General features: G+C 41.8%; 2 protein-coding genes across 2 annotated transcripts; both read right to left on the reverse strand.

The window, feature by feature from the left end:
- Nucleotides 1-491: 491 nt before the first annotated feature.
- LOC127302128 (phenylacetaldehyde reductase) lies at nt 492-5,521 on the reverse strand. Its single transcript, XM_051332488.2, has 6 exons — nt 5,254-5,521; nt 4,986-5,155; nt 4,378-4,563; nt 3,838-4,000; nt 927-1,116; nt 492-806 (listed from the first exon to the last, which is right to left on the reverse strand). Exons 1-6 carry the CDS (start codon nt 5,363-5,365, stop codon nt 596-598), a joined length of 1,032 nt encoding a protein of 343 aa, XP_051188448.1. The 5' UTR covers nt 5,366-5,521; the 3' UTR covers nt 492-595.
- Nucleotides 5,522-17,705: 12,184 nt separating this feature from the next.
- Nucleotides 17,706-20,818, reverse strand: LOC127302129 (cinnamoyl-CoA reductase 1). Its single transcript, XM_051332489.2, has 6 exons — nt 20,622-20,818; nt 20,370-20,539; nt 19,239-19,424; nt 18,686-18,851; nt 18,241-18,430; nt 17,706-18,147 (listed from the first exon to the last, which is right to left on the reverse strand). Exons 1-6 carry the CDS (start codon nt 20,743-20,745, stop codon nt 17,961-17,963), a joined length of 1,023 nt encoding a protein of 340 aa, XP_051188449.1. The 5' UTR covers nt 20,746-20,818; the 3' UTR covers nt 17,706-17,960.
- Nucleotides 20,819-22,406: the final 1,588 nt, after the last annotated feature.

Consider the following 22,406-nt stretch of genomic DNA (forward strand, 5'->3'; position numbering starts at 1 on the left):
GAGAGCTTCTCCTCACCACAGTTTCTACCCACCGTTTTTTATAAGCTGGCTTATGCATAAGCCTAAGCCCAAAAGAAGTCACCCTATAGCATGTTAGGTGGTGGCCTAGACGCCGATCCGTCACCGAAACCGCTGCACACACTGTGCCTTCAGGATTGACCGCGTTTGTGGCGCCAGTAACATTATGGCTATATTTAAGAAGCCCAAGTAGAGGCAGGCAAAATGTAAAGTTCAGTCCCAAATACGGATTATGTAGTACATCCTGTGTCCTTTAGTGTAGTGCTGTGAATATCTCACAAATTTTCTAAGTTTGGATGTACATTGACGCAGTTTAGTGTATAGATATACTTAAATTTAGAGAATTCTGCAACATCCTTTTGGAATGGAGGGTTTTTTTTGTTTTGTTTTTGCCATGGTTAGTGTGTAACCGGGGAACTAAGTGAGGCACGCGGCAGTATCTTATCATCTCATCTGCCCTGAAGATTGACAACTATCATTCTCACAAAACTCATTATTTTTCCAAACATATTCAGCAATGTCTCACAAGTATAATGGCGTATCTAGGTTCTAGGAGCACTGTACTACCACTACCGATTCATTCCTCAGCAGCATGAAAAAACTGAAACAGATCAGGAAGGCGGCAAGCTTGTCCCTCGCCCTCGACATCCTGCAGAATTCCTGTCTTCCGGTAGTATTCGACGCTATCCAGAAGCGTCTCCTCCAATGCCCTTGGCTTCCAGCCCTGATTCTTCAGTTTCTCTGACGAAATTGGTGTGATAGGAGAGTTCTGATCCGCATTATCCTTGCTGCAGAATGCAAAGAGACTTGTTCAAACCATATGCTGGGTAAACAGGCACACGACTGTTCAGGAAAATTGTGGCATTGGCTAAGCTGAAGAGAAAAGGAACGTATTATAAGAGACACACCACTTCACGTAATTGTAGTTAGGGTACGTCTTCTTTAGCAACTCCAAGATAGCCTTTGTGTTGATGTAATTTGGTGCGGAGATATATCTCCCGGATGATTCTGGTTTCTCATACACCAGAAGCAAAGCATCGGCCACATCACGCACATCGACTATATGCCACAGCCTGTCATTCATTGCATTGGGACCTCCTGCAATGAATTTGTTCGTCATGCTTTTGAAAGGGACGAGGTATCAATCTAATAATAAACTAAAGTGGACAAGCTATACAGTAGTGCATAAACAGAAGAAATATTTAAACTTCCTGATCAAAATCTATTATACATTAAAAGCAAAATACGGATGCAAAATAAAGCAACCACGTTTATCCACATATGCCAAAAATATATACCATGTTGATTCTAATTTTAACGGATGAGATTTAAAAATAAGATGTGTTACGTACAACGAAAAACATGTACAAATAAGTACGATACCGTTCAAAAAATAAGAGTCATGGGTCCGAGTTAACATAGTCTAGATCTAGAATCCAAGACAGCGTTCAAAAAATAAGAGTCCAAGACATACACGTCTGATGACCAAGCTAAAATTTGGAAACTTGAGGCCTGTCCGGATTGGGATATAATGCATGTGCTGATTTAAAACACTAAGATTGCACGTGATACTCTGGCATCAGCATCAACCTTTTTTGATTTATATTTTTTCTCCAGATTTGCTAAGCGTGGTGACATGGTCGTTCTATAATATCTAAACTGCCATCCAATAGAAAAAATCAACACTAGATTTTTCTCAATATTTTGCCTGAATCCATAAAATAAAATAATAATGTGACACATAAATTGTGAATATGTCTCTAGGTTTCTATGTCCCGGTAATATCTAAACTACTACTAGTATATACAAGTTTTATGCTATCAAAATTTAAACTCATCTCTAGGTTTTTCTTAATCTTTTGTTCAAAAGACCACGCAAAAATAGAATAATTTCACATAACAGACTGGCAGGAGGAAACAACCATTGAGTTTCAAGCAGGTGAGCTAGAGAAAAAAGTACAACCATGAAACTAATCTATGCCAAGACAAGAAAATAACGATCAACTGATATACATAAAAATACTCTACTTTTCGGGTGGTGAAGTTTCCACAACGTACCGACCAGCTGGAAATGCATAGCATATTGATGTGAAAAAAGTTAAATAGAAATGACGGGCTAATGCAAATGAGTTATTTGTGCAAACAAACCAGGGAGGAAAAATAAGTAGGAATCAAAATGATTATATGCACGAATAGCAAATATTAAGTATAATAGGTCGTTTGACATGATACAAGATATGATTACATCATTAAAAAACATGAGCTCTGTGACTTATTAAGATTAAATGCTCTAATATTTTTATGAATACAAAAAACCTAAAAATATTTTTTTTGCAGGGAAACAAGATAGGAGAGAGCCGGTTAGATCATAAATTTTTAAAAGTAATTCTAGCATCCATGGATTATTAATTGAAGTTGTGAAAGGGAACAAAGGAGAAAACCTGAAAATGTAGATGTTATACAAATAACCGAAGATTTAAATCTTACCTGAAAGTATCCCCAAGAATGATATATCATGGTTAATGTAATTTTCATACTATTCATTTTTTTCTCATGAGTAGGTTAAGAAAAACACAATATAGCAAATAGAAGAGGTGAACCAACTATAGCCATATTCACACTACTGATTAGGTGAATAGAGAATGTACGAATATCAAACTACATTGTATCCCATATATGACTATATATTTGAAGTATAATTTCATATCCAAACAATAGGTGCAAATTTTAGGAGATTAATATTTCTAATTTTTTATTAGACATAATATTTTGGAATGGAAGTTCTATAAATAGCCGATCGAGTACTTCGGAAATAAAATGACACGAGCTAGCTAGACGAGACCGTCTGACATAAAAGTACCAGCCAGCTACCTAAGTCCATTCGTATGAAAAAAAAACATCTAGCGAAGTTCGTTTGAAAATATAAGAGTAGACCAGCAAACTAAGTCGCCTATTCTGGAAGAAAATGTAGATGCGTATTTTTACTTCACCATAATTGCCTATTGAGATTGAAGAGGTACCGAGATAATAACAACTCTAATATTTTTATGAATACAAAAACCATAAAAATACTTTTGCAGAGAAACAAGAACGGAGAGAGCCGGTTAGATCATAACTTTTAAAAACTGATTCCAGCATAAATGGATGATTAATTGCAGTTGTTAAAGGGAACAAAGTGAAAACCTTAAAAATCCAGATTTTATACAAATTACTAAAGATTCAAATCTTACCTTCAATTATCCAGGAATGGTATATCATGGTTAATGCAGTTTTGATAATATTTATATTTTCTGATGAGTAGCGTAAGAAAATAGATTGGTCATTGGACTACAATCTATATAAATTATAATATAGCAAAGAGAAGCGGTGAACCAACTATACCCATGTTTACATTACTGATTAGGTGAAGAGAGAATATTATACTACATTATATCCCATATATAACTATATTTTTGAAGTATAATTCCATATCATAAGTACATATTTTAAGACAAATAGTTTGGTAATAACTATGAGTGAATAGAATACAAAAGAATTGATCTTGACAATTCAAACTGTGTTATTGATCCATTAAAATCTATAAAAATTGGGATAATCTATGAAAATCTACTGGATAGTTTTAGATGTTGCCCTCGCATCTGCGAGGGCCACTATGCTAGTTAATTAATTAAAGCAGATATTCCAAAAAAATATGAAGGCTTAGCAAGTTGTTATCCAAATTTACCCAACCATATACATGACATTTTACTCAGATAGGTGATATATACATTCCTGCAAATAAAGAAGAATGAACAGAAAGAATAGGAAATAAAGAAGGGACCTTTTATCACATAGACGAGGAGTTCGCTACTGGTATTGACAACAGGTTGCAGTTGTGGGCCAAAAACAATACAAGGACATACTGTAACAACATTAAGCCCATTCTTCTCAGCATATTCCAAGGCTGTCTCTTCAGCAACAGTTTTAGCAACACAATACCAAAGCTGTCAACAGAAACAAAAAAAGGGTTGAACTTAGTCCTCACATGAATGCTGCAACCATGTGCAGTTTGTAAGTAATTTTCAAGCAACAATTAGTAAATTATTATTATGTTAATAAATCAACAAATAAGAATTGGCATTTTAAATCTTTATGTAACGAAAGTAGATTATGTACTTAGCTTTATCAGCACATATGACTAATTTCCTTTGTTCTAGCAAGTAGCAACTCGCAGTTCTGGATTCCAACATTACTGACTACATTTTGCATGCACGCATTTTAAATCTTTATGTAACGAAATTAGAGTATAGCTTCACCAGCACATATGACTAGTTTCCATTTTTTCAGGTAACTCACAGTTCTGAATTCCAACATTACTGACCTCATTTTCGATGCACACTTTTTTGTCTGACCAGCAACTCTCATCTTTGGGTTTACCCTGAGGCCAGTTCGGGTTAAAGTGAACAGCAGAAGTGGATGACACCACCACAACTTTCTGAACCTTCATTGAGGAACAAACTTCAAGAATATTCAAGGTGCCCTTCACGGCAGGCTCCATTACTTCTGACTGCATGGTAGAATTGAGCACAAGATTAGTATGAATCCACCATGAATTTCAGCTGTCCGAACGAATAGTGAGTCTTCAGTAAAATCTAATTGTGAAAACTTTTAACCCTCTAGGCACTAGTAAGTCGCTTAGTTGTAGGAGTGTAGCACTTCTTGACGAAGAATAAAATAGTAAATCACTGAACAATAGCTATCCTACTTCACTCGTTCGTTCAAAAGTCATGATTAGTAGTTTTGCCGATTTGGAGGTAATACTGTGTCATACATACATAAGTCAATATCGGTGGTAATTTTAGATTTGCATCCACCGGGTAGAGAATAAAAGAAAGTCAAATCCGAATTGCAACAACTTTCTGACGGTACTGCGGTTATGGGAAAGAATTATCCGTGATATATACCAAGCGCGAGTCGAGAGAGACTAGCCTGAGGATCGACGATCTTATCGGCGGGCACAGGTGACGCGACATGGAAGACGCCCTCGCAGCCCTTGACGGCGGCGGCCAGCGCGGCGCGGTCGAGCACGTCGGCCTTGAACAGGCGCAGGCCCTCCGCCGCCCCGTCCAGCTGCGTCAGGTGCGCGTTCTTGGGATCGCCTGAAACAACAGCACCCGACATTACCAACCACCGAAGTAGGCCTCCGGCTGCCGCCGGAGGAATCAGATCAGGGTATAATGGAACAGGAGAGACATACATGGATCGCGGACGGTTGCGTGGACGGCGTAGCCCCGGGAGAGGAGCAGCTTGACGAGCCACGATGCGATGTATCCGCCGCCCCCGGTCACGCACACCCGCGGCGGCGTCATCCTCTACCAACGGGCTGGGCTCGGGCTGGCTCTCCGATCCTGCTGCGTCGTCGGCCTGGACTGTTCCCTGCTCCTCGGTGACTCCGTCGCCTATATCTCCGCCACACCTACCGGCTATATATCTGCCGGCTAGCATCCTCCGTTGGGTAGACTCCACGGCGCAAATCGACACGAAAAGATTGTGGCGATCGAGTAAACAAAGACTCCCTCGAGCTCACGGTGTTCGTGCCAGTGAACTGCCGGTCGAGTAGACTCCAGCGCGGCAGAGAAACGACGAGGAGATTAATTGGTGCGTCCGTGCGTGAAGGCCAGCAGCCGGCCGTCGGTTTTGAAATCGTCGCGCCTTGTGAGCGGCTACACCCCACACGATCGGCCCCTGGACATACTCTACCTGCTTCCTAATTTAAGATGCATATTTGTCTTGTCAAAATAAAACTTCCTAAAATTCAACTAATTATATATGAAAGTATATTATTTTTTCTAATACCAAATACATATATATAATATGAAATATGTATGTTGATGGTTCAAACAACATTGAGCTAATGCTTTGGATGTTCGTATTATTTTCTCTACATTTGATCGAAGTTTATAAAGTTTAATTTTAACTGAAATTAATAAACATCCTACTTTAAAAGAGAGAGGGTTTTTGGAGCTCAGTGCACACCCCATATCTGAACCGTTTATAGTGCATCAAGTTTCATGCTAGCTTTTTTCCCTCTCAAATAAAATTCTCATTTTTGTATTTCTCACACCACACAATCTTTGAACTTGAAAATTTGTAGATCACTTAAAGATAACAACTAGTATGGGAGAAAAATATTTTGAATTTTTATGTCATTAAGTGTATATATATTTCAAGAATTTATTTTGAATTTTAAAATAATTTTTATGTCATTAAGTGTATATATATTTCATTAAGTGTATATATATTTCAAGAATTTATTTTGAATTTTAAAATAATTTTTATGTCATTAAGTGTATATATATTTCAAGAATCAATCGATGCATTCAGTTTTTATTTACATTTTATTCAACAAAGATCTACCAAGATCATATATCACAAAATTCGAAGCCACCACTCAACATATACAAACCCGGGAATGGGTGAAGGAACATGCCATTATGTCCTTATGCCCTAAAAACATCAATAACGCCCCACTCGCTAAATACCGGGCACATCATGTTGGGATTCATAGCAAAGAAAACAAAAATTTCCCACCGCAAGAACGAATAACAAGCCAAGAACTAATCTAGTAGATGGTAGTAACGAGACGGGATCAACGTATCCTCGAAGATCGCTAAGCGTTAACGAGATAAATCTTTGTAGGATAACGTTGCATAGAAAACAAAAATTTTCCTACGGCGAACACGCAATCCAAGCCAAGATGCAATCTAGAAGACGGTAGCAACGAGGGGGTATCGAGTCTCACCCTTGAAGAGATTCCAAAGCCTACAAGATGAGGCTCTTGTTGCTGCGGTAGACGATCACTTGCCGCTTGCAAAAGCGCGTAGAAGATCTTGATCACGATCGGTTCCGGCGCCACGAACGGGCAGCACCTCCGTACTCGGTCACACGTTCGGTTGTTGATGAAGACGACGTCCACCTCCCCGTTCCAGCGGGCAGCGGAAGTAGTAGCTCCTCTTGAATCCGACAGCACGACGGCGTGGTGTCGGTGGCGGTGTAGAAGTCCGGCGGAGCTTCGCTAAGCTACGCGGGAAATATGAAGTGGAGGAGCAAAGCTAGGGTTTGGGAGGGGGTGGCCGGCCACTCAAGGGGGGCGGCCAAGCTATGGTCTTTGGGTTGGCCGGCCCCCTCCCTTGGCCCCTCATTATATAGGTGGATCCCAAGTGTTGGTGTCCAAGTCTTCGAATAAGACCCGAAACCAAAACCTTCCATAGGAGGGGGCAAACCTAGCCCAACTAGGACTCCCACCCAAAGGTGGGATTCCCACCTCCCATGTGGGGGGTGGCCGGCCCCCTATGGTGGAGTCCACTTGGGACTCCACCCCCACTAGGGCTGGCCGGCCATGGAGGTGGAGTCCCTTGTGGACTCCACCTTCCTTGGTGGTTTCTTCCGGACTTTTCTAGAACCTTCTAGAACCTTCCATAGAACCTTCCGCGACATTTTATTTCACATAAAATGACATCCTATATATGAATCTTATTCTCCGGACCATTCCGGAACTCCTCGTGATGTCCGGGATCTCATCCGGGACTCCGAACAAATATTCGAACTCCATTCCATAATTCAAGAACTACCATTTCAACATCCAACTTTAAGTGTGTCACCCTACGGTTCGAGAACTATGCGGACATGGTTGAGTACTCACTCCGACCAATAACCAATAGCGGGATCTGGAGATCCATAATGGCTCCCACATATTCAACGATGACTTTAGTGATCGAAAGAACCATACACATATATTACCAATTCCCTTTGTCTCGCGATATTTTACTTGTCCGAGGTTTGATCTTCGGTATCACTCTATACCTTGTTCAACCTCGTCTCCCGACAAGTACTCCGTCCGCGCCCCGTGGTATGTGGTCTCTTATGAACTCATTCATATGCTTGCAAGACATTAGACGACATTCCACCGAGAGGGCCCAGAGTATATCTATCCGTCATCGGGATGGACAAATCCCACCGTTGATCCATATGCCTCAACTCATACTTTCCGGATACTTAATCCCACCTTTATAGCCACCCATTTACGCAGTGGTGTTTGGTGTAATCAAAGTACCTTTCCGGTATAAGTGATTTACATGATCTCATGGTCATAAGGACTAGGTAACTATGTATCGAAAGCTTATAGCAAATAACTTAATGACGAGATCTTATGCTACGCTTAATTGGGTGTGTCCATTATATCATTCACACAATGACATAACCTTGTTATTAATAACATCCAATGTTCATGATTATGAAACTAATCATCCATTAATCAACAAGCTAGTTTAAGAGGCATACTAGGGACTTCTTGTTTGTCTACATATCACACATGTACTAATGTTTCGGTTAATACAATTCTAGCATGATATATAAACATTTATCATAAACATAAAGATATAAATAATAACCAATTTATTATTGCCTCTAGGGCATATCTCCTTCAGTCTCCCACTTGCACTAGAGTCAATAATCTAGATTACATTGTAATATACCTAACACCCATGGCATTCTGGGGTTGGTCATGCTTTGCCCTAGGGAGAGCTTTAGTCAACGGATCTGCTACATTCAGGATCGGTGTGTACTTTGCAAATCTTTACTTCTCTATCTTCGATGTACTCGCGAATCGAGTGGTAACGCAGCTTGATATGCTTCAGCCTCTTGTGTGACCTTGGCTCTTGTGCATTGGCGATGGCACCCATGTTATCACAAATGATTAATGGGTCCAATGCACTAGGAACCACACCGAGCTCTACAATGAACCTCTTCATCCATACCGCTTCGATGAAGCCTCGAAGCCGCTTATGTACTCGATTCTGTTGAAGACTTCGCCACCGTGCACCGCTTCGAGCTTGCCCAGCTTATCGCAAAGCATCATTCAATATAAACACGTACCCAGATTGTGACTTAGAGTCATCAGGATCAGTGTTCCAACTTGCATCGGTGTAACCGTTTACAACGAGCTCTTGGTCACCTCCATAACAAAGAAACATATCCTTAGTTCTTTTCAAGTACTTCAGGATATTCTTGACCGCTGTCCAGTTTTCCATTCCTGGATCTCTTTGATTTCTGCTATTCAAACTAACAGCATGAGATATATACGGTATAGTACTTAGAATGGCATACATGATAGATCCTACTGCCCGAGGCATAGGGGATGTTACACATCCTTTCTCTTTCTTCGCCGTAGCCGGTCCTTGAGTTTTACTCAATACCTTGCTCGGTAACATAGGTAAGAACCCTTTCTTACTTTCGTCCATTCTAAACTTCTTTAGAATCTTGTCCAGATATGTACTGTGATAGCCCTATTAGGCGTCTTGATCTATCTCTATAAATCTTGATGCCTAATATATACGATGCTTCACCAAGGTCTTTCATTGAAAAACTATTATTCAAATAACCCTTAACACTGCTTAATAGTTCTATATCATTTCCGATCAATAATATGTCATCTACATATAATATCAGGAATGCTACGTAGCTCCCACTCACTTTCTTGTAAATACAGGCCTCTCCATGACATCGTATAAACCCGAAGTCTTTGATCACCTTATCAAAGCGTCGGTTCCAACTTCTTGATGCTTGCTTCAGTCCATAGATTGAACGCTGAAGTTTGCATACTTTGTCAGCATTTTTAGGATCGACAAAACCTTTGGGTTGTACCATATACAACTCTTCCTCAATGTCTCCATTAAGGAACGCCGTTTTGACATCCATCTCGCCAAATCTCATAATCGAAAGATGCAGCTATTGCTAACAATATCCTCAGAGATTTTAGCTTCGCTACAGGTGAGCAAGTGTCATCGTAGTCCACTCCTTGAATTTGTTTGAAACCCTTTGCGACAAGTCGAGCTTTATAGACAAGAATATTACCATCAGCATCTGTTTTTCTCTTGAAGATCCATTTATTCTCGACAGCCTTTCGGCTATCGTAAGTCTACCAAAGTCCATACTTTGTTATCATACATGGATCCCATTTCGGATTTCATGGCTTCTTGCCATTTGTTGGAATCTGGGCTCATCATCGCTTCTTCATACGTCGCAGGTCCTCATCATTGTTATCTACAATCATGACATTTAGACAAGGATCATACCAATCAGGAGTGGCACGTTCCCTTGTCGATCTGCGAGGTTCAGTAGTTTCCTCGTTCGAAGTTTCATGATCATTATCATTAGCTTCCTCTCGTTGCCGGTGAAGTGTACAGTACAACTTCCGGTACTGCGCTACTCTGATCAACGAGTATAGATTCATCAATCTCATCGAGTTCTACTTTTCTTCCAGTCACTTCTTTAGTGAGAAATTCTTTCTCAAGAAAGGTTCCGTTTTTAGCAACAAAGATTTTGCCTTCGGATTTGTGATAGAAAGTGTACCCTATAGTTTCCTTAGGGTATCCTATGAAGACGCATTTCTCCGCTTTGGGTTCTAGCTTGTCCGGTTGTAACTTATTTACATAGGCTTCGCAACCCCAAACTTTCAGAACGACAGCATCGGTTTCTTATTAAACCATAATTCATACGGTGTCGTTTCTACGGATTTTGATGGTGCTCTATTTAAAGTGAATGCGGCTGTCTCTAATGCATAACTCCAAAATGATAACGGCAAATCAGTAAGAGACATCATACTACGAACCATATCTAAGAGAGTTCGATTACGACGTTCGGACACACCGTTTCGTTGAGGTGTTCCCGGCGGTGTCAATTGTGAAAGTATTCCGCATTTCTTTAAATGCATGCCAAACTCATAACTCAGATATTCACCTCCACGATCAGATCGTAGAAATTTGATCTTCTTGTTACGTTGATTTTCTACTTCACTTTGAAATTCCTTAAACTTCTAGAAAGTTTCGGATTTATGTTTCATGAAATAGATATACCCATATCTACTCAGATCATCTGTGAAGGTTAGAACATAACGATAACCACCGCGCGATGCTACGCTCATTGGTCCACATACATCTGTATGTATGATTTCCAATAAGTCGTAGCTCGCTCCATCATACCAGAAAATGGAGTCTTTGACATTTTACCCATTAGACATGCTTCGCATCTATCAAGTGACTCAAAGTCAAGTGATTCAAGTAATCCATCAAGATGGAGTTTCTTCATGCGTTTCACTCCAATATGACCAAGACGACAAAGTGCCACATATAAGTAGAATTATCATTAAGTTTAATTCGCTTAGCATCAATGTTATGTATATGCGTATCACTACTATCGAGATCTAATAGAAATAAGCCATTCTTTTGTGGTGCTCGACCATAAAAGATATTATTCATAAAAATAGAACAACCATTATTCTCAGACTTGAATGAATAACCGTCTTGCATTAAACAAGATCCAGATATAATGTTCATGCTCAACTCATGTACATAATAGCAATTATTTAGTCTTAAAACTAATCACGAATGTAGATGTATAGGAAGTGTGCCGACTGCGATCACATTGACCTTGGATCCGTTTCCAACGCGCATCGTCACTTCATCTTTCAGCTTGTCGTTTATTCTTTAGTTCCTGTTTGAGTTACAAATATGAGCAACCGAACCAAGATCAAATACCCAGGTACTAGAACGAGAACCGATGAAATGAACATCTATAACATGTATATCAAATATACCTTCTTTCTTCTTCTTGACAAGGCCGCTCTTCAGATCAGCCGATACTTGGAGCAATTACGCTTCCAGTTGTCCCTTCTCCTTGCAGTAATAGCACTCAGCATCAGGCTTAGGGCCGTTCTTAGGTTTCATAGGAGGCGTGGCAGCTTTCTTGCCACCCTTCTTGAATTTTCCCTTAGACTTGCCCTGTTTCTTGAAACTGGTGGTCTTGTTGACCATCAACACTTGGTGCTCTTTCTTGATCTCAATCTCAGCAGCTTTTAGCATGCCAAAAAGTTCAGGTAACTCCTTGTTCATGTTCTCGCATATTGTAGTTCATCACAAAGTTCTTGTAACTTGGTGGCGGTGATTGAAGGACACGATTAATCCCTAGTCTCGTTAGGAATCACTATTCCCGAGTCATCGAGTTTCTTCGCATGCCCGGTCATGGCGAGCATGTGCTCACTAACGGAGCTGCCTTCTTCCATCATACAGTGAAGAAATGTTTCGATGCTTCATAGCATTCCACTGCCGCATGAGTCTCGAATATAGCTTTCAGCTCATTCATCAACTCATGAGGATCATGGTGCTCAAAACGTTTTTGAAGATCGGATTCCGCATCGCACAGATGGCACACCGAACTTGAGAGTACCGAGTTTTCCGAGTCGCGTAAACAGCTTTTACTTCATCGGATTCATCTTCTGCGGGAGGGTCACCTAGCGGTGCATCAAGCACAAATTGCAGATTTCCGCCAGAGAGGAAGATCCTCACATGACGGAACCAGTCGGTGAAGTTGCTACCGTTGCTCTTAAGTTTCTCTTTCTCTAGGAACTGATTAAAATTGATTGGGGACGCCATCTCTACAACATATATTTGCAAAAGTTTAGACTAAGTTTATGACAAATTGAGTTCAAATTTTAATTCAACATAATTAAAAACCTAAGTGAACTCCCACTCAAAACAATATCCCTCGCATTGTCTTAGTGATCACACGAACCAAATCCACCGCACCTAAACCCGATCATCACGAGAAAAGGTGTGATTTCAATGGCGAACACTCAAAGTGTTCATCATATCAACCATATGATTCATGCTCTACCTTTCGGTATCACGTGTTCCGAGACCATGTCTGTACATGCTAGGCTCGTCAAGGCCACCTTAGTATCCGCATGTGCAAAACTGTCTTGCACCCGTTATATGTACTTATTGAATCTATCACACCCGATCATCACGAGGTGCTTCAAACGACAAGACTTGGCAACGGTGCTACTAAGGATGAACACTTTATTATCTTGAGATTTTAGTGAGGGATCATCTTATAATGCTACCGTCGCGATCTAAGCAAAATAAGATGCATAAAAAGGATTAACATCACATGCAGTTTATATGTGATATGATATGGCCCTTTTGTTCTTGCGCCTTTGATCTTCATCTCCAAAGCACGGATATGATCTCCATCATCTTCGGGCATGATCTCCATCATCGTCGGCGTAGCGTCAAGGTCAATGGCGCCGTCTTCATGATTGTCCTCCATGTAGCAACTATTACAACTACTTTGAAATACTACTCAACATGAAATTTAAAGACAACCATAAGGCTCTGCCGGTTGCCACAATACAATAATGATCATCTCATACATATTCATCATCACATTATGGCCATATCACATCACCAAACCCTGCAAAAACAAGTTAGACGTCTCTAATTTGGTTTGCATATTTTACGTGGTTTAGGGTTTTCGAGAGAGATCTAATCTACCTACGAACATGAACCACAACGTTGATACTAATGTTTTCAATAGAAGAGTAAATTGAATCTTTACTATAGTAGGAGAGACAGACACCCGCAAAGCCTCTTATGCAATACAAGTTGCATGTCGAACGAGGAACAAGTCTCATGAACGCGGTCATGTAAAGTTAGTCCGAGCCGCTTCATCCCACTATGCCATAAAGATGCAAAGTACTCAAACTAAAGATAACAAGAGCATCAACGCCCACAAACCATTGTGTTCTACTCGTGCAACCATCTATGCATAGACACGGCTCTGATACCACTGTAGGATAACGTTGCATAGAAAACAAAAATTTTCCTACGGCGAACACGCAATCCAAGCCAAGATGCAATCTAGAAGACGGTAGCAACGAGGGGGTATCGAGTCTCACCCTTGAAGAGATTCCAAAGCCTACAAGATGAGGCTCTTGTTGCTGCGGTAGACGATCACTTGCCGCTTGCAAAAGCGCGTAGAAGATCTTGATCACGATCGGTTCCAGCGCCACGAACGGGCAGCACCTCCGTACTCGGTCACACGTTCGGTTGTTGATGAAGACGACGTCCACCTCCCCGTTCCAGCGGGTAGCGGAAGTAGTAGCTCCTCTTGAATCCGACAGCACGACGGCGTGGTGTCGGTGGCGGTGTAGAAGTCCGGCGGAGCTTCGCTAAGCTACGCGGGAAATATGAAGTGGAGGAGCAAAGCTAGGGTTTGGGAGGGGGTGGCCGGCCACTCAAGGGGGGCGGCCAAGCTATGGTCTTTGGGTTGGCCGGCCCCCTCCCTTGGCCCCTCATTATATAGGTGGATCCCAAGTGTTGGTGTCCAAGTCTTCGAATAAGACCCGAAACCAAAACCTTCCATAGGAGGGGGCAAACCTAGCCCAACTAGGACTCCCACCCAAAGGTGGGATTCCCACCTCCCATGTGGGGGGTGGCCGGCCCCCTATGGTGGAGTCCACTTGGGACTCCACCCCCACTAGGGCTGGCCGGCCATGGAGGTGGAGTCCCTTGTGGACTCCACCTTCCTTGGTGGTTTCTTCCGGACTTTTCTAGAACCTTCTAGAACCTTCCATAGAACCTTCCGCGACATTTTATTTCACATAAAATGACATCCTATATATGAATCTTATTCTCCGGACCATTCCGGAACTCCTCGTGATGTCCGGGATCTCATCCGGGACTCCGAACAAATATTCGAACTCCATTCCATAATTCAAGAACTACCATTTCAACATCCAACTTTAAGTGTGTCACCCTACGGTTCGAGAACTATGCGGACATGGTTGAGTACTCACTCCGACCAATAACCAATAGCGGGATCTGGAGATCCATAATGGCTCCCACATATTCAACGATGACTTTAGTGATCGAAAGAACCATACACATATATTACCAATTCCCTTTGTCTCGCGATATTTTACTTGTCCGAGGTTTGATCTTCGGTATCACTCTATACCTTGTTCAACCTCGTCTCCTGACAAGTACTCTTTACTCGTACCGTGGTATGTGGTCTCTTATGAACTCATTCATATGCTTGCAAGACATTAGACGACATTCCACCGAGAGGGCCCAGAGTATATCTATCCGTCATCGGGATGGACAAATCCCACTGTTGATCCATATGCCTCAACTCATACTTTCCGGATACTTAATCCCACCTTTATAGCCACCCATTTACGCAGTGGTGTTTGGTGTAATCAAAGTACCTTTCCGGTATAAGTGATTTACATGATCTCATGGTCATAAGGACTAGGTAACTATGTATCGAAAGCTTATAGCAAATAACTTAATGACGAGATCTTATGCTACGCTTAATTGGGTGTGTCCATTATATCATTCACACAATGACATAACCTTGTTATTAATAACATCCAATGTTCATGATTATGAAACTAATCATCCATTAATCAACAAGCTAGTTTAAGAGGCATACTAGGGACTTCTTGTTTGTCTACATATCACACATGTACTAATGTTTCGGTTAATACAATTCTAGCATGATATATAAACATTTATCATAAACATAAAGATATAAATAATAACCAATTTATTATTGCCTCTAGGGCATATCTCCTTCAATCTTGTGGATGATGTAGTCAATCACTTGCCGCTCTCAGGAACGAGTAGAAGATCCTGACGGTGCTGCAATCGGGCAGCACCTCCGCACTCGGTCACACGTACAGTGTTGATGAAGACGTCCTTCTCCCCGTTCCATCGTGCAGCGGAAGTAGTAGATCCTCCTCGGAATCCCGCCAGCACGACGGTGTGGTGACAGTGGTGGTGGAGATCTCCTGCAGGGCTTCGCCGTAGCCGTGCGAGAGAGAGGTGGAGGAGGGTGGTGCATCGGTTTGGGAGAGAGGGGTTGGGCGCCGACCTTGGTACCCTTGGGTGGTGCGGCCAATGTGGTGGCCGGCCCCTCCCCTCCTCTCCCCTCTATATAGTGGGAAAACCCTAGGTTCCAATCATACTCCTCATGGGAGTCCTATTGAAAACCTACCAAATATGCAAAAGTCAAAACATAGTCAAGGTGGGAAATCCCGCCTTTCCTTTTAGTGTTGGCCGGCCAAGGAGGTGGAGTCCATGGCACCTAGTGGGTTGGCTAGGGCTGGTGGAGTCCCTCCGCCTGCCTTAGTGAAATATTTCGGACAATTCTAGAACCTTCCAAAAATACACCGGACCATTCCCAAACTTGGAATATGATTTCCCATATATGAATTTTATTCTCTGGACCATTCCAGAGCTCCTCGTGACATCCTGGATCCTATCCGAGATTCCGAAAAACATTCGGTATCCATTTTAAATTTCATATTTACTTAAACAACATCGAACCTTAAGTGTGTCACCCTACGGTTCGTGAACGATGCAGACTTAATCGAGACACTTCTCTGATCAATAACCAATAACGGACTTGGAGATCCATAATGGCTACTACATATTCAACGATAACTTCGTGATCGAAAGAACCATTAACATACGATACCAATTCCCTTTGTCGCGCGATACTTTACTTATCCGAGGTTCGATCATCGGCATCTCTATACCTAGTTCAACCTCGTTACCGATAAGTACTCTTTATTCGTACCGTGATATGGTATCCCTTGTGAGCCAAGTCACATGCTTGCAAGCTAGTTGGATGACATTCCACTGAGAGGTCCTAGAGTATATCTATCCGTCATTTGGATGGACAAATCCCACTCTTGATCCACGCGCGTCAACCTATACTTTCCGAATACTTAATGTCACCTTTATAACTACCTATTTACGAAGTAGTGTTTGATGTCATCAAAGCATCCATCCAGTGCATGTGATTAACATGATCTCATGGTCGAAGGATTAGGTTACTATGTATCTCAAAGATTGTAGCAAAACAAACTTAATGACTTGATCATATGCTACACTTACTATGGGTGTGTGTCCATCACATCATTCACCTAATGATATGATCTTGTTATAATAATATCTAATGTTCATGATCACGAAACTATGATCATCTATTAATCAACAAGCTAGTTTAACAAGAGGCTTACTAGGGACTCTTTTATGTTTACAAGACACACAAGTATTAATGTTTTCGGTTAATACAATTATAGCATGGGATGCAAACATTTATCATAAACACACACTTTATTATTGCCTCTTGGACATATTTCCAACACATCACTGAGCCGCCCTATGTAAAAATAGGAGCACATATCCGGGTAGCAGACCCTTAGCGAGCTTATCATGCACTCGCTCCAAAATCCATCATGGCCATCAACCGATGGTCCATCTTCGGGGAAGAGATTCACATAACCCTAGCCAGACATGTCGTCGCCACCATGGCATTAGACAACGCCTCCATCCTACACATGTCCTCCATATCGTGACCCACGCGGAGGCCTAGCTGCACCGTGCCACCGAAACTCGTCTTCGTCAAGGAGGTAGATGCACACCGCTCCGAACCTCCAGCAGCTGCTCCAAAACAATTCCCTGATGAGGGAGATCGACGCAAAAAGCGCAAAACATCGTTCGATCTAGGATAACCAGTTCTAGTATGCCCCCCAAAGCAGCATGAGTGAGAAGATGCCGTCTGCAAATACAATGCTTTCAATTAGGTAACTATGTGTATATGCCGCCATCGCCCACAATAAACTTAGTCGGTTATCCTAGATCAAATTTTCACTAGCAATCGCGCCTCACTAGATGTGGGATCCATAGATTCGCCACAACGAGCTAGCCAACCCCCTCCGGGGGAGGAGGAGATCACCACCACCACGCCCAGGGCGGAGCCACCGGTTTCCTCATGTTTGGGCTTAGCCCAGGCGCCCGCATGTTGTTAATGTATCCCATAATTATTTTATCAAAAACAAACTATACATGCAACCATCATTCATGGTTTCGTAAACACATAACATGCAACTGCCCATGGTTTGAGAGATTAGCTAAAACATCAAACATACACATGATGAATCTGCACCCATCCTGAATGGGCCAGCTAATGATCCTACACACCAATTGTGCAAAATACATTTGACAATGTTTCAAGAAAAATACAAAATCAATGGAACAAATATTATCATTTCCATTCCTAGACAGGTGGTGCACGGAAGAAGACGGGAAGTCGGCAAGGTTCGCCATCTGAAACACGGAGAAGACCTGCTTTATCATACGACTTGACGCTTTCCGTGAGCATCTCCTCCAACTTCCTTGGCTTCCACCCTAAGTTCTTGAGCTTATCAGAAGTAAATGTAACGTTAAAATCCACATCAACCATCCTGCCAAGTGCCAACCAAAAAAAAGTGGTTTTAAATATTTCAGAATGATCGATGAGCAAGCTATGACAAGGCATTTATATGGAGGCACTTTACTTGTTTGCGTAACTGTAGTTAGGGAACATGGTCTTCATAATCCCCAGCAAATCCTTTAGGTCCATTTGGTCCAATGAGCATAAGTATCTCTCGGATGTCCCTGCCTTGTTGTACAACAAGAGCATTGCCTCAGCGACATCCCGAACGTCTACCATGGGGTAGAACTTGTTGTTAATCATGTCAGGACCTCCTGCAACAAGACATGGAATGTAATTACACTATACACAGAAAGGGCAAGTCAAAGGTCATTTTCTGAAATTCACACACGCGCGTGCCCATACACACACTTCAAGTAGAGTAAGAAGGCAAAGAAAACAGTAGTCTCTTGTTTCAATAGTCATCACTGTGATGTGCATCAGTTGCCCAAAATGACAATATATCTTTGTTATAGATGAGAAGAAACAGATGCGGCAGGAAAAAATGTGCACTTGATCAGGAGTGGAACCTTTTATGATGTAAAGGAGAACCTTGCTGGTGGTATTGACCGCCACATGTTGTAACAGAGGTCCACAAACCAGAGAAGGCAAAAGTGTGGTGACGTGCAAACCGTTCTTCTCTCCAAATTTTAGGGCCATCTCTTCAGCTTCAGTTTTGGCAAGAGAATACCAGTCCTTCAAACACAAACAAATACTCACTAAATTTTACTGTATTCAATTTGCTAGAACTTATTTCTAGAGATAAAGGTGTTTATGATAGATAGTGCATGTATTGATCGGTACTCCCTCCGTCCCAAAATATAAGGCGTCTAAGGATTTGTCAAAAGTCAACGTTTTTTAAGTTTGACCAAGTTTATACACAAAAATATAAACATTTACAGTACTGAATCAACATGAATAGATTCACCATAAGATATATTTTCTTAATATGTCCATTCGATACTGTAGATGTAAATATATTTTTCTAAATATTTGGTCAAAGTTCGTAAAGTTTGACTTTTGACCAGTCCTTAGACGCCTTATATTTTGGAACGGAGGGAGTATTAATTGGTGAGTGCTGACCTCACTCTCCTTGCAGAACTCTTTGTCCGACCAACAACTCTCGTCTTTGATTTTATCTTGAGGCCAGTCCGGATTAAAGCAACAAGCGGCGAGGGATGAGACCATAATAAGTTTATGAACTTTCATAGCTGAGGAAGCCTTGAGTACATTCATGGTTCCCTTGACAGTAGGTTCCATCATCTCTTTCTACACAATTTTGCAAGGGTTATCACTTATCAGTAAAAACAACATGACGGCCAGGGTTATCTTCTTAACAAACAAATACATGGAAGCACAACAATCTAGAATTACATGCAATTTTTTTGATATATATAAAACACAGCTAAGTATCACAAAAGACATAAAGAAAAATAAAAACAACTACTTTTTCAATAAAAAACATCAGCACTCCAAACGTGAAGAAATGCATATTGACATTGCTGATTAAGCCTGAAGCGATTTTTTACGAGTTCGATTACGATACAAGAGATCATGGCAATTAACACTATCTGGATATCAAAAAAATTAATATTCTTTTGGTTTTGATGCCAGAGTTCTACCCTCACTGAGGAGAATTTAACCAAAAGAACACTAGGAAGCAAATATGCATGAGTGGCCCTTTCTATTTCCGGCGGCGCAGCGAAGCGACTATGCATTCTGGGTGCACCCCTCTCGAGACGGTTGAACGTGATATCTGATGGCTGGCAGCTTTCTAGGCGATTACAACATGCATATGCAAGTCGTTTATTTGGTTTTCGCTGTTTGATGTAAACTCTGAATTCTGAAACTATCAGTAAATAAGTTTGCATGCGTAAACTATGCTTCTTAGCATAAATTTCAGACATGTCACTCTTTTAATTAGGCTAGTAGTTTCTTGAGTTGAAATAGGCTTTGGACATATGCATATTTGATCTAGTGACGGGGATAATAGACACTTGTATTTCTACAAATCGCAGTCCAACACGGAGTTCGTCCAAAAGGGATCATTCAAAAGTCAAAACACACTCTTCATTTGCACTTGTTCCGAGTAAAAAATATTGCATATCTGCATGAGTTACTAATTAACGAGTACTCACACAAATATCTCTACGGAATAGTTGCAATTAACTGGCTCTTGCATCGCTCTAGTGATCTAAGCTAACATGCACTTGCCTGTGGATCAACGATCTTATGTTCGGGCACCGGAGTGGCGACATGGAAGACGCCCTGACAGCCAGCGAACGCCGCCGCCACCGTGTCGTAGTCGAGCATGTCCGCCTTGATCAGCCGCAGGTTAGCCGGCGCTCCGTCCAGCTGCATCAGGAACGCGTTCTTCGGATCACCTGCAAGATGAACACGATGCAGAAAGTGAACAGGGAGCGAGCCGTGTGGTCAGGCTGCTGTCAGTGGACAGTGGTTGCACACCTGGGTCGCGGACGGTGGCGTGGACAGCGTAGCCCCGGGAGAGGAGCAGCTTGACGAGCCACGACCCTATGAACCCGCCGCCTCCGGTGACGCACACGCGCGGGCGCGGCGGCAGCGACTCCATCTCCGGTTGCTCTGTTTGGGAGGACGGTGGTAAAGATGGAAACGGAGCTTCTGAGAGTTCTGAAGACGTGCTCACGTGGAGAAGTCAGCTTTTGTTATCGTTTCTCGCTTGACCACAAGCGGCTCTGCGACACCGCAGAGTCAGAGTGGACGCCTCTCGTGTCTCGTCTTCTTCCACGGATTGATAGCTACAGGAGGGACGAGCAGAAAAAACGGCTCTGAAAGCCTCACCAAGATCAATGTTAGAGCACAGTAAGGTTCTACGATGATAGTTTTACGTTTTTTTAGAGAAATAGGGGCATGCCCCCCGGTTCCAATATATTGAAACCAGATAACCAGTCTACAACATCCAGAAGTTTTATCATTACATCACCCAAAACCCTCTCAAGCACAACCAGCCAACACAACTTGCAGAAACAAACTTACATCATATACCAAGGCACTAGAGAGAAAGCACACAACATCTAAAAAGCATCAGAAGAAGGCATGTTAGCAAAGATCACTCAGACCCCATCTCCTCCGGGCCACTGACGATCCATGACTTGGAAGCACACTCCATCACCCACCAGGACCAAATCATTTGCCTCAAGGGTCCTTGCCAGATCTTCTGCTGTCATTAGCATTGGGCCAAAGCCTCTCGAGCTGTTCATGTCGCAAACCTCCAGTATCGTTCTTGCCTTTTTCTGTGGAATCACCCAGGATCCGGCCACAATATCAGTGGTGCCATCCTGGCCACTTCCTCCACCTTGTTCAGCATAGACATCAGCCCTTCTTTTTCCTCTTCCTTCAGCAAAATCTTCCACTGAGCACAACTGCATACCAAGCGTCTCCACAAAGCCTGCATACCCAACCATTGAACCCGATTGAAAACATGGTCATTTCTGGTAATCCAGATAGTTCTCAAAACAGCAGCAAAGATCATATTGTATTTCTTATATTTATTTTTATCATTCCACAAAGCAGCAACATCATGCATGTTTGAGATTTGCAAGTCAACACCCAAAGCATCAAAAGTTCCTTTCCAAATGTTAGCACACAATCAAAAAACAGATGTTGACATGATTCTAACTCATTACAAAAAACACAAGTCAGATCATCAACACTTTGTCTTTTGACCAAGTTATCTCTAGTGAGAAGCCTGTTGTGGGAGAGCAACCAGAGAAAGAAGTGTATTTTTGGGGGAACTTTGATTTTCCAAACACAATGTATATCAACAGTTTGAATTCCCCCAAAGTTAACCACATCATATAAAGATTTTACACTATAAACCCCACTTGCTTCCCACTTCCAAATCAAACAATCTTGAGAATCATCCAAAAGTATAGTTTGTGCAATTTGCTGAATTTCCAACCATTGCAACATCAAATTGTGGTCAAACCATCTTCTAAAAGTCATTTTCAAAGAAACACCATCCCATAGATCAACAATAGTTTTATTTTGCTCATTTAACAGGAAATATACTTCCCAGAATTGAATAGCTAGAGAGCAAGAACCAAACCAATGGTCCTCCCAGAACTTAATAGTCCTACCATTTCCAACTTTCCACATATATCCCATCTTAGCAGCCTTGGCAGCCCATAACACCCCTTTCCAAAAGGGAGAGGCCCCATTAGCAGAGCAAGAAAAGATGTTAGGGTTACTCACATTATATTTATTATCTAC

This window comes from Lolium perenne, chromosome 5 (assembly GCF_019359855.2).
Source record: "Lolium perenne isolate Kyuss_39 chromosome 5, Kyuss_2.0, whole genome shotgun sequence".
In the NCBI taxonomy this organism is placed as follows: Eukaryota; Viridiplantae; Streptophyta; class Magnoliopsida; order Poales; family Poaceae; genus Lolium; species Lolium perenne.

Bases quoted from the DNA above. Each gene is read 5' to 3' on its own strand.
- LOC127302128 (XM_051332488.2), bottom strand. From the start codon at position 5,365: ATGACGCCGCCGCGGGTGTGCGTGACCGGGGGCGGCGGATACATCGCA. The intron at 5,156-5,253 runs GTATGTCTCTCC...CTGTTGTTTCAG, and splicing joins CGCAACCGTCCGCGATCCAT to GCGATCCCAAGAACGCGCAC. The intron at 4,001-4,377 runs GTCAGTAATGTT...TTCTGTTGACAG, and splicing joins AAGTGTGCATCGAAAATGAG to CTTTGGTATTGTGTTGCTAA.
- LOC127302129 (XM_051332489.2), bottom strand. From the start codon at position 20,745: ATGGAGTCGCTGCCGCCGCGCCCGCGCGTGTGCGTCACCGGAGGCGGC. The intron at 20,540-20,621 runs GTGTGCAACCAC...TTCATCTTGCAG, and splicing joins CGCCACCGTCCGCGACCCAG to GTGATCCGAAGAACGCGTTC. The intron at 18,852-19,238 runs GTCAGCACTCAC...TTGTGTTTGAAG, and splicing joins AGTTCTGCAAGGAGAGTGAG to GACTGGTATTCTCTTGCCAA.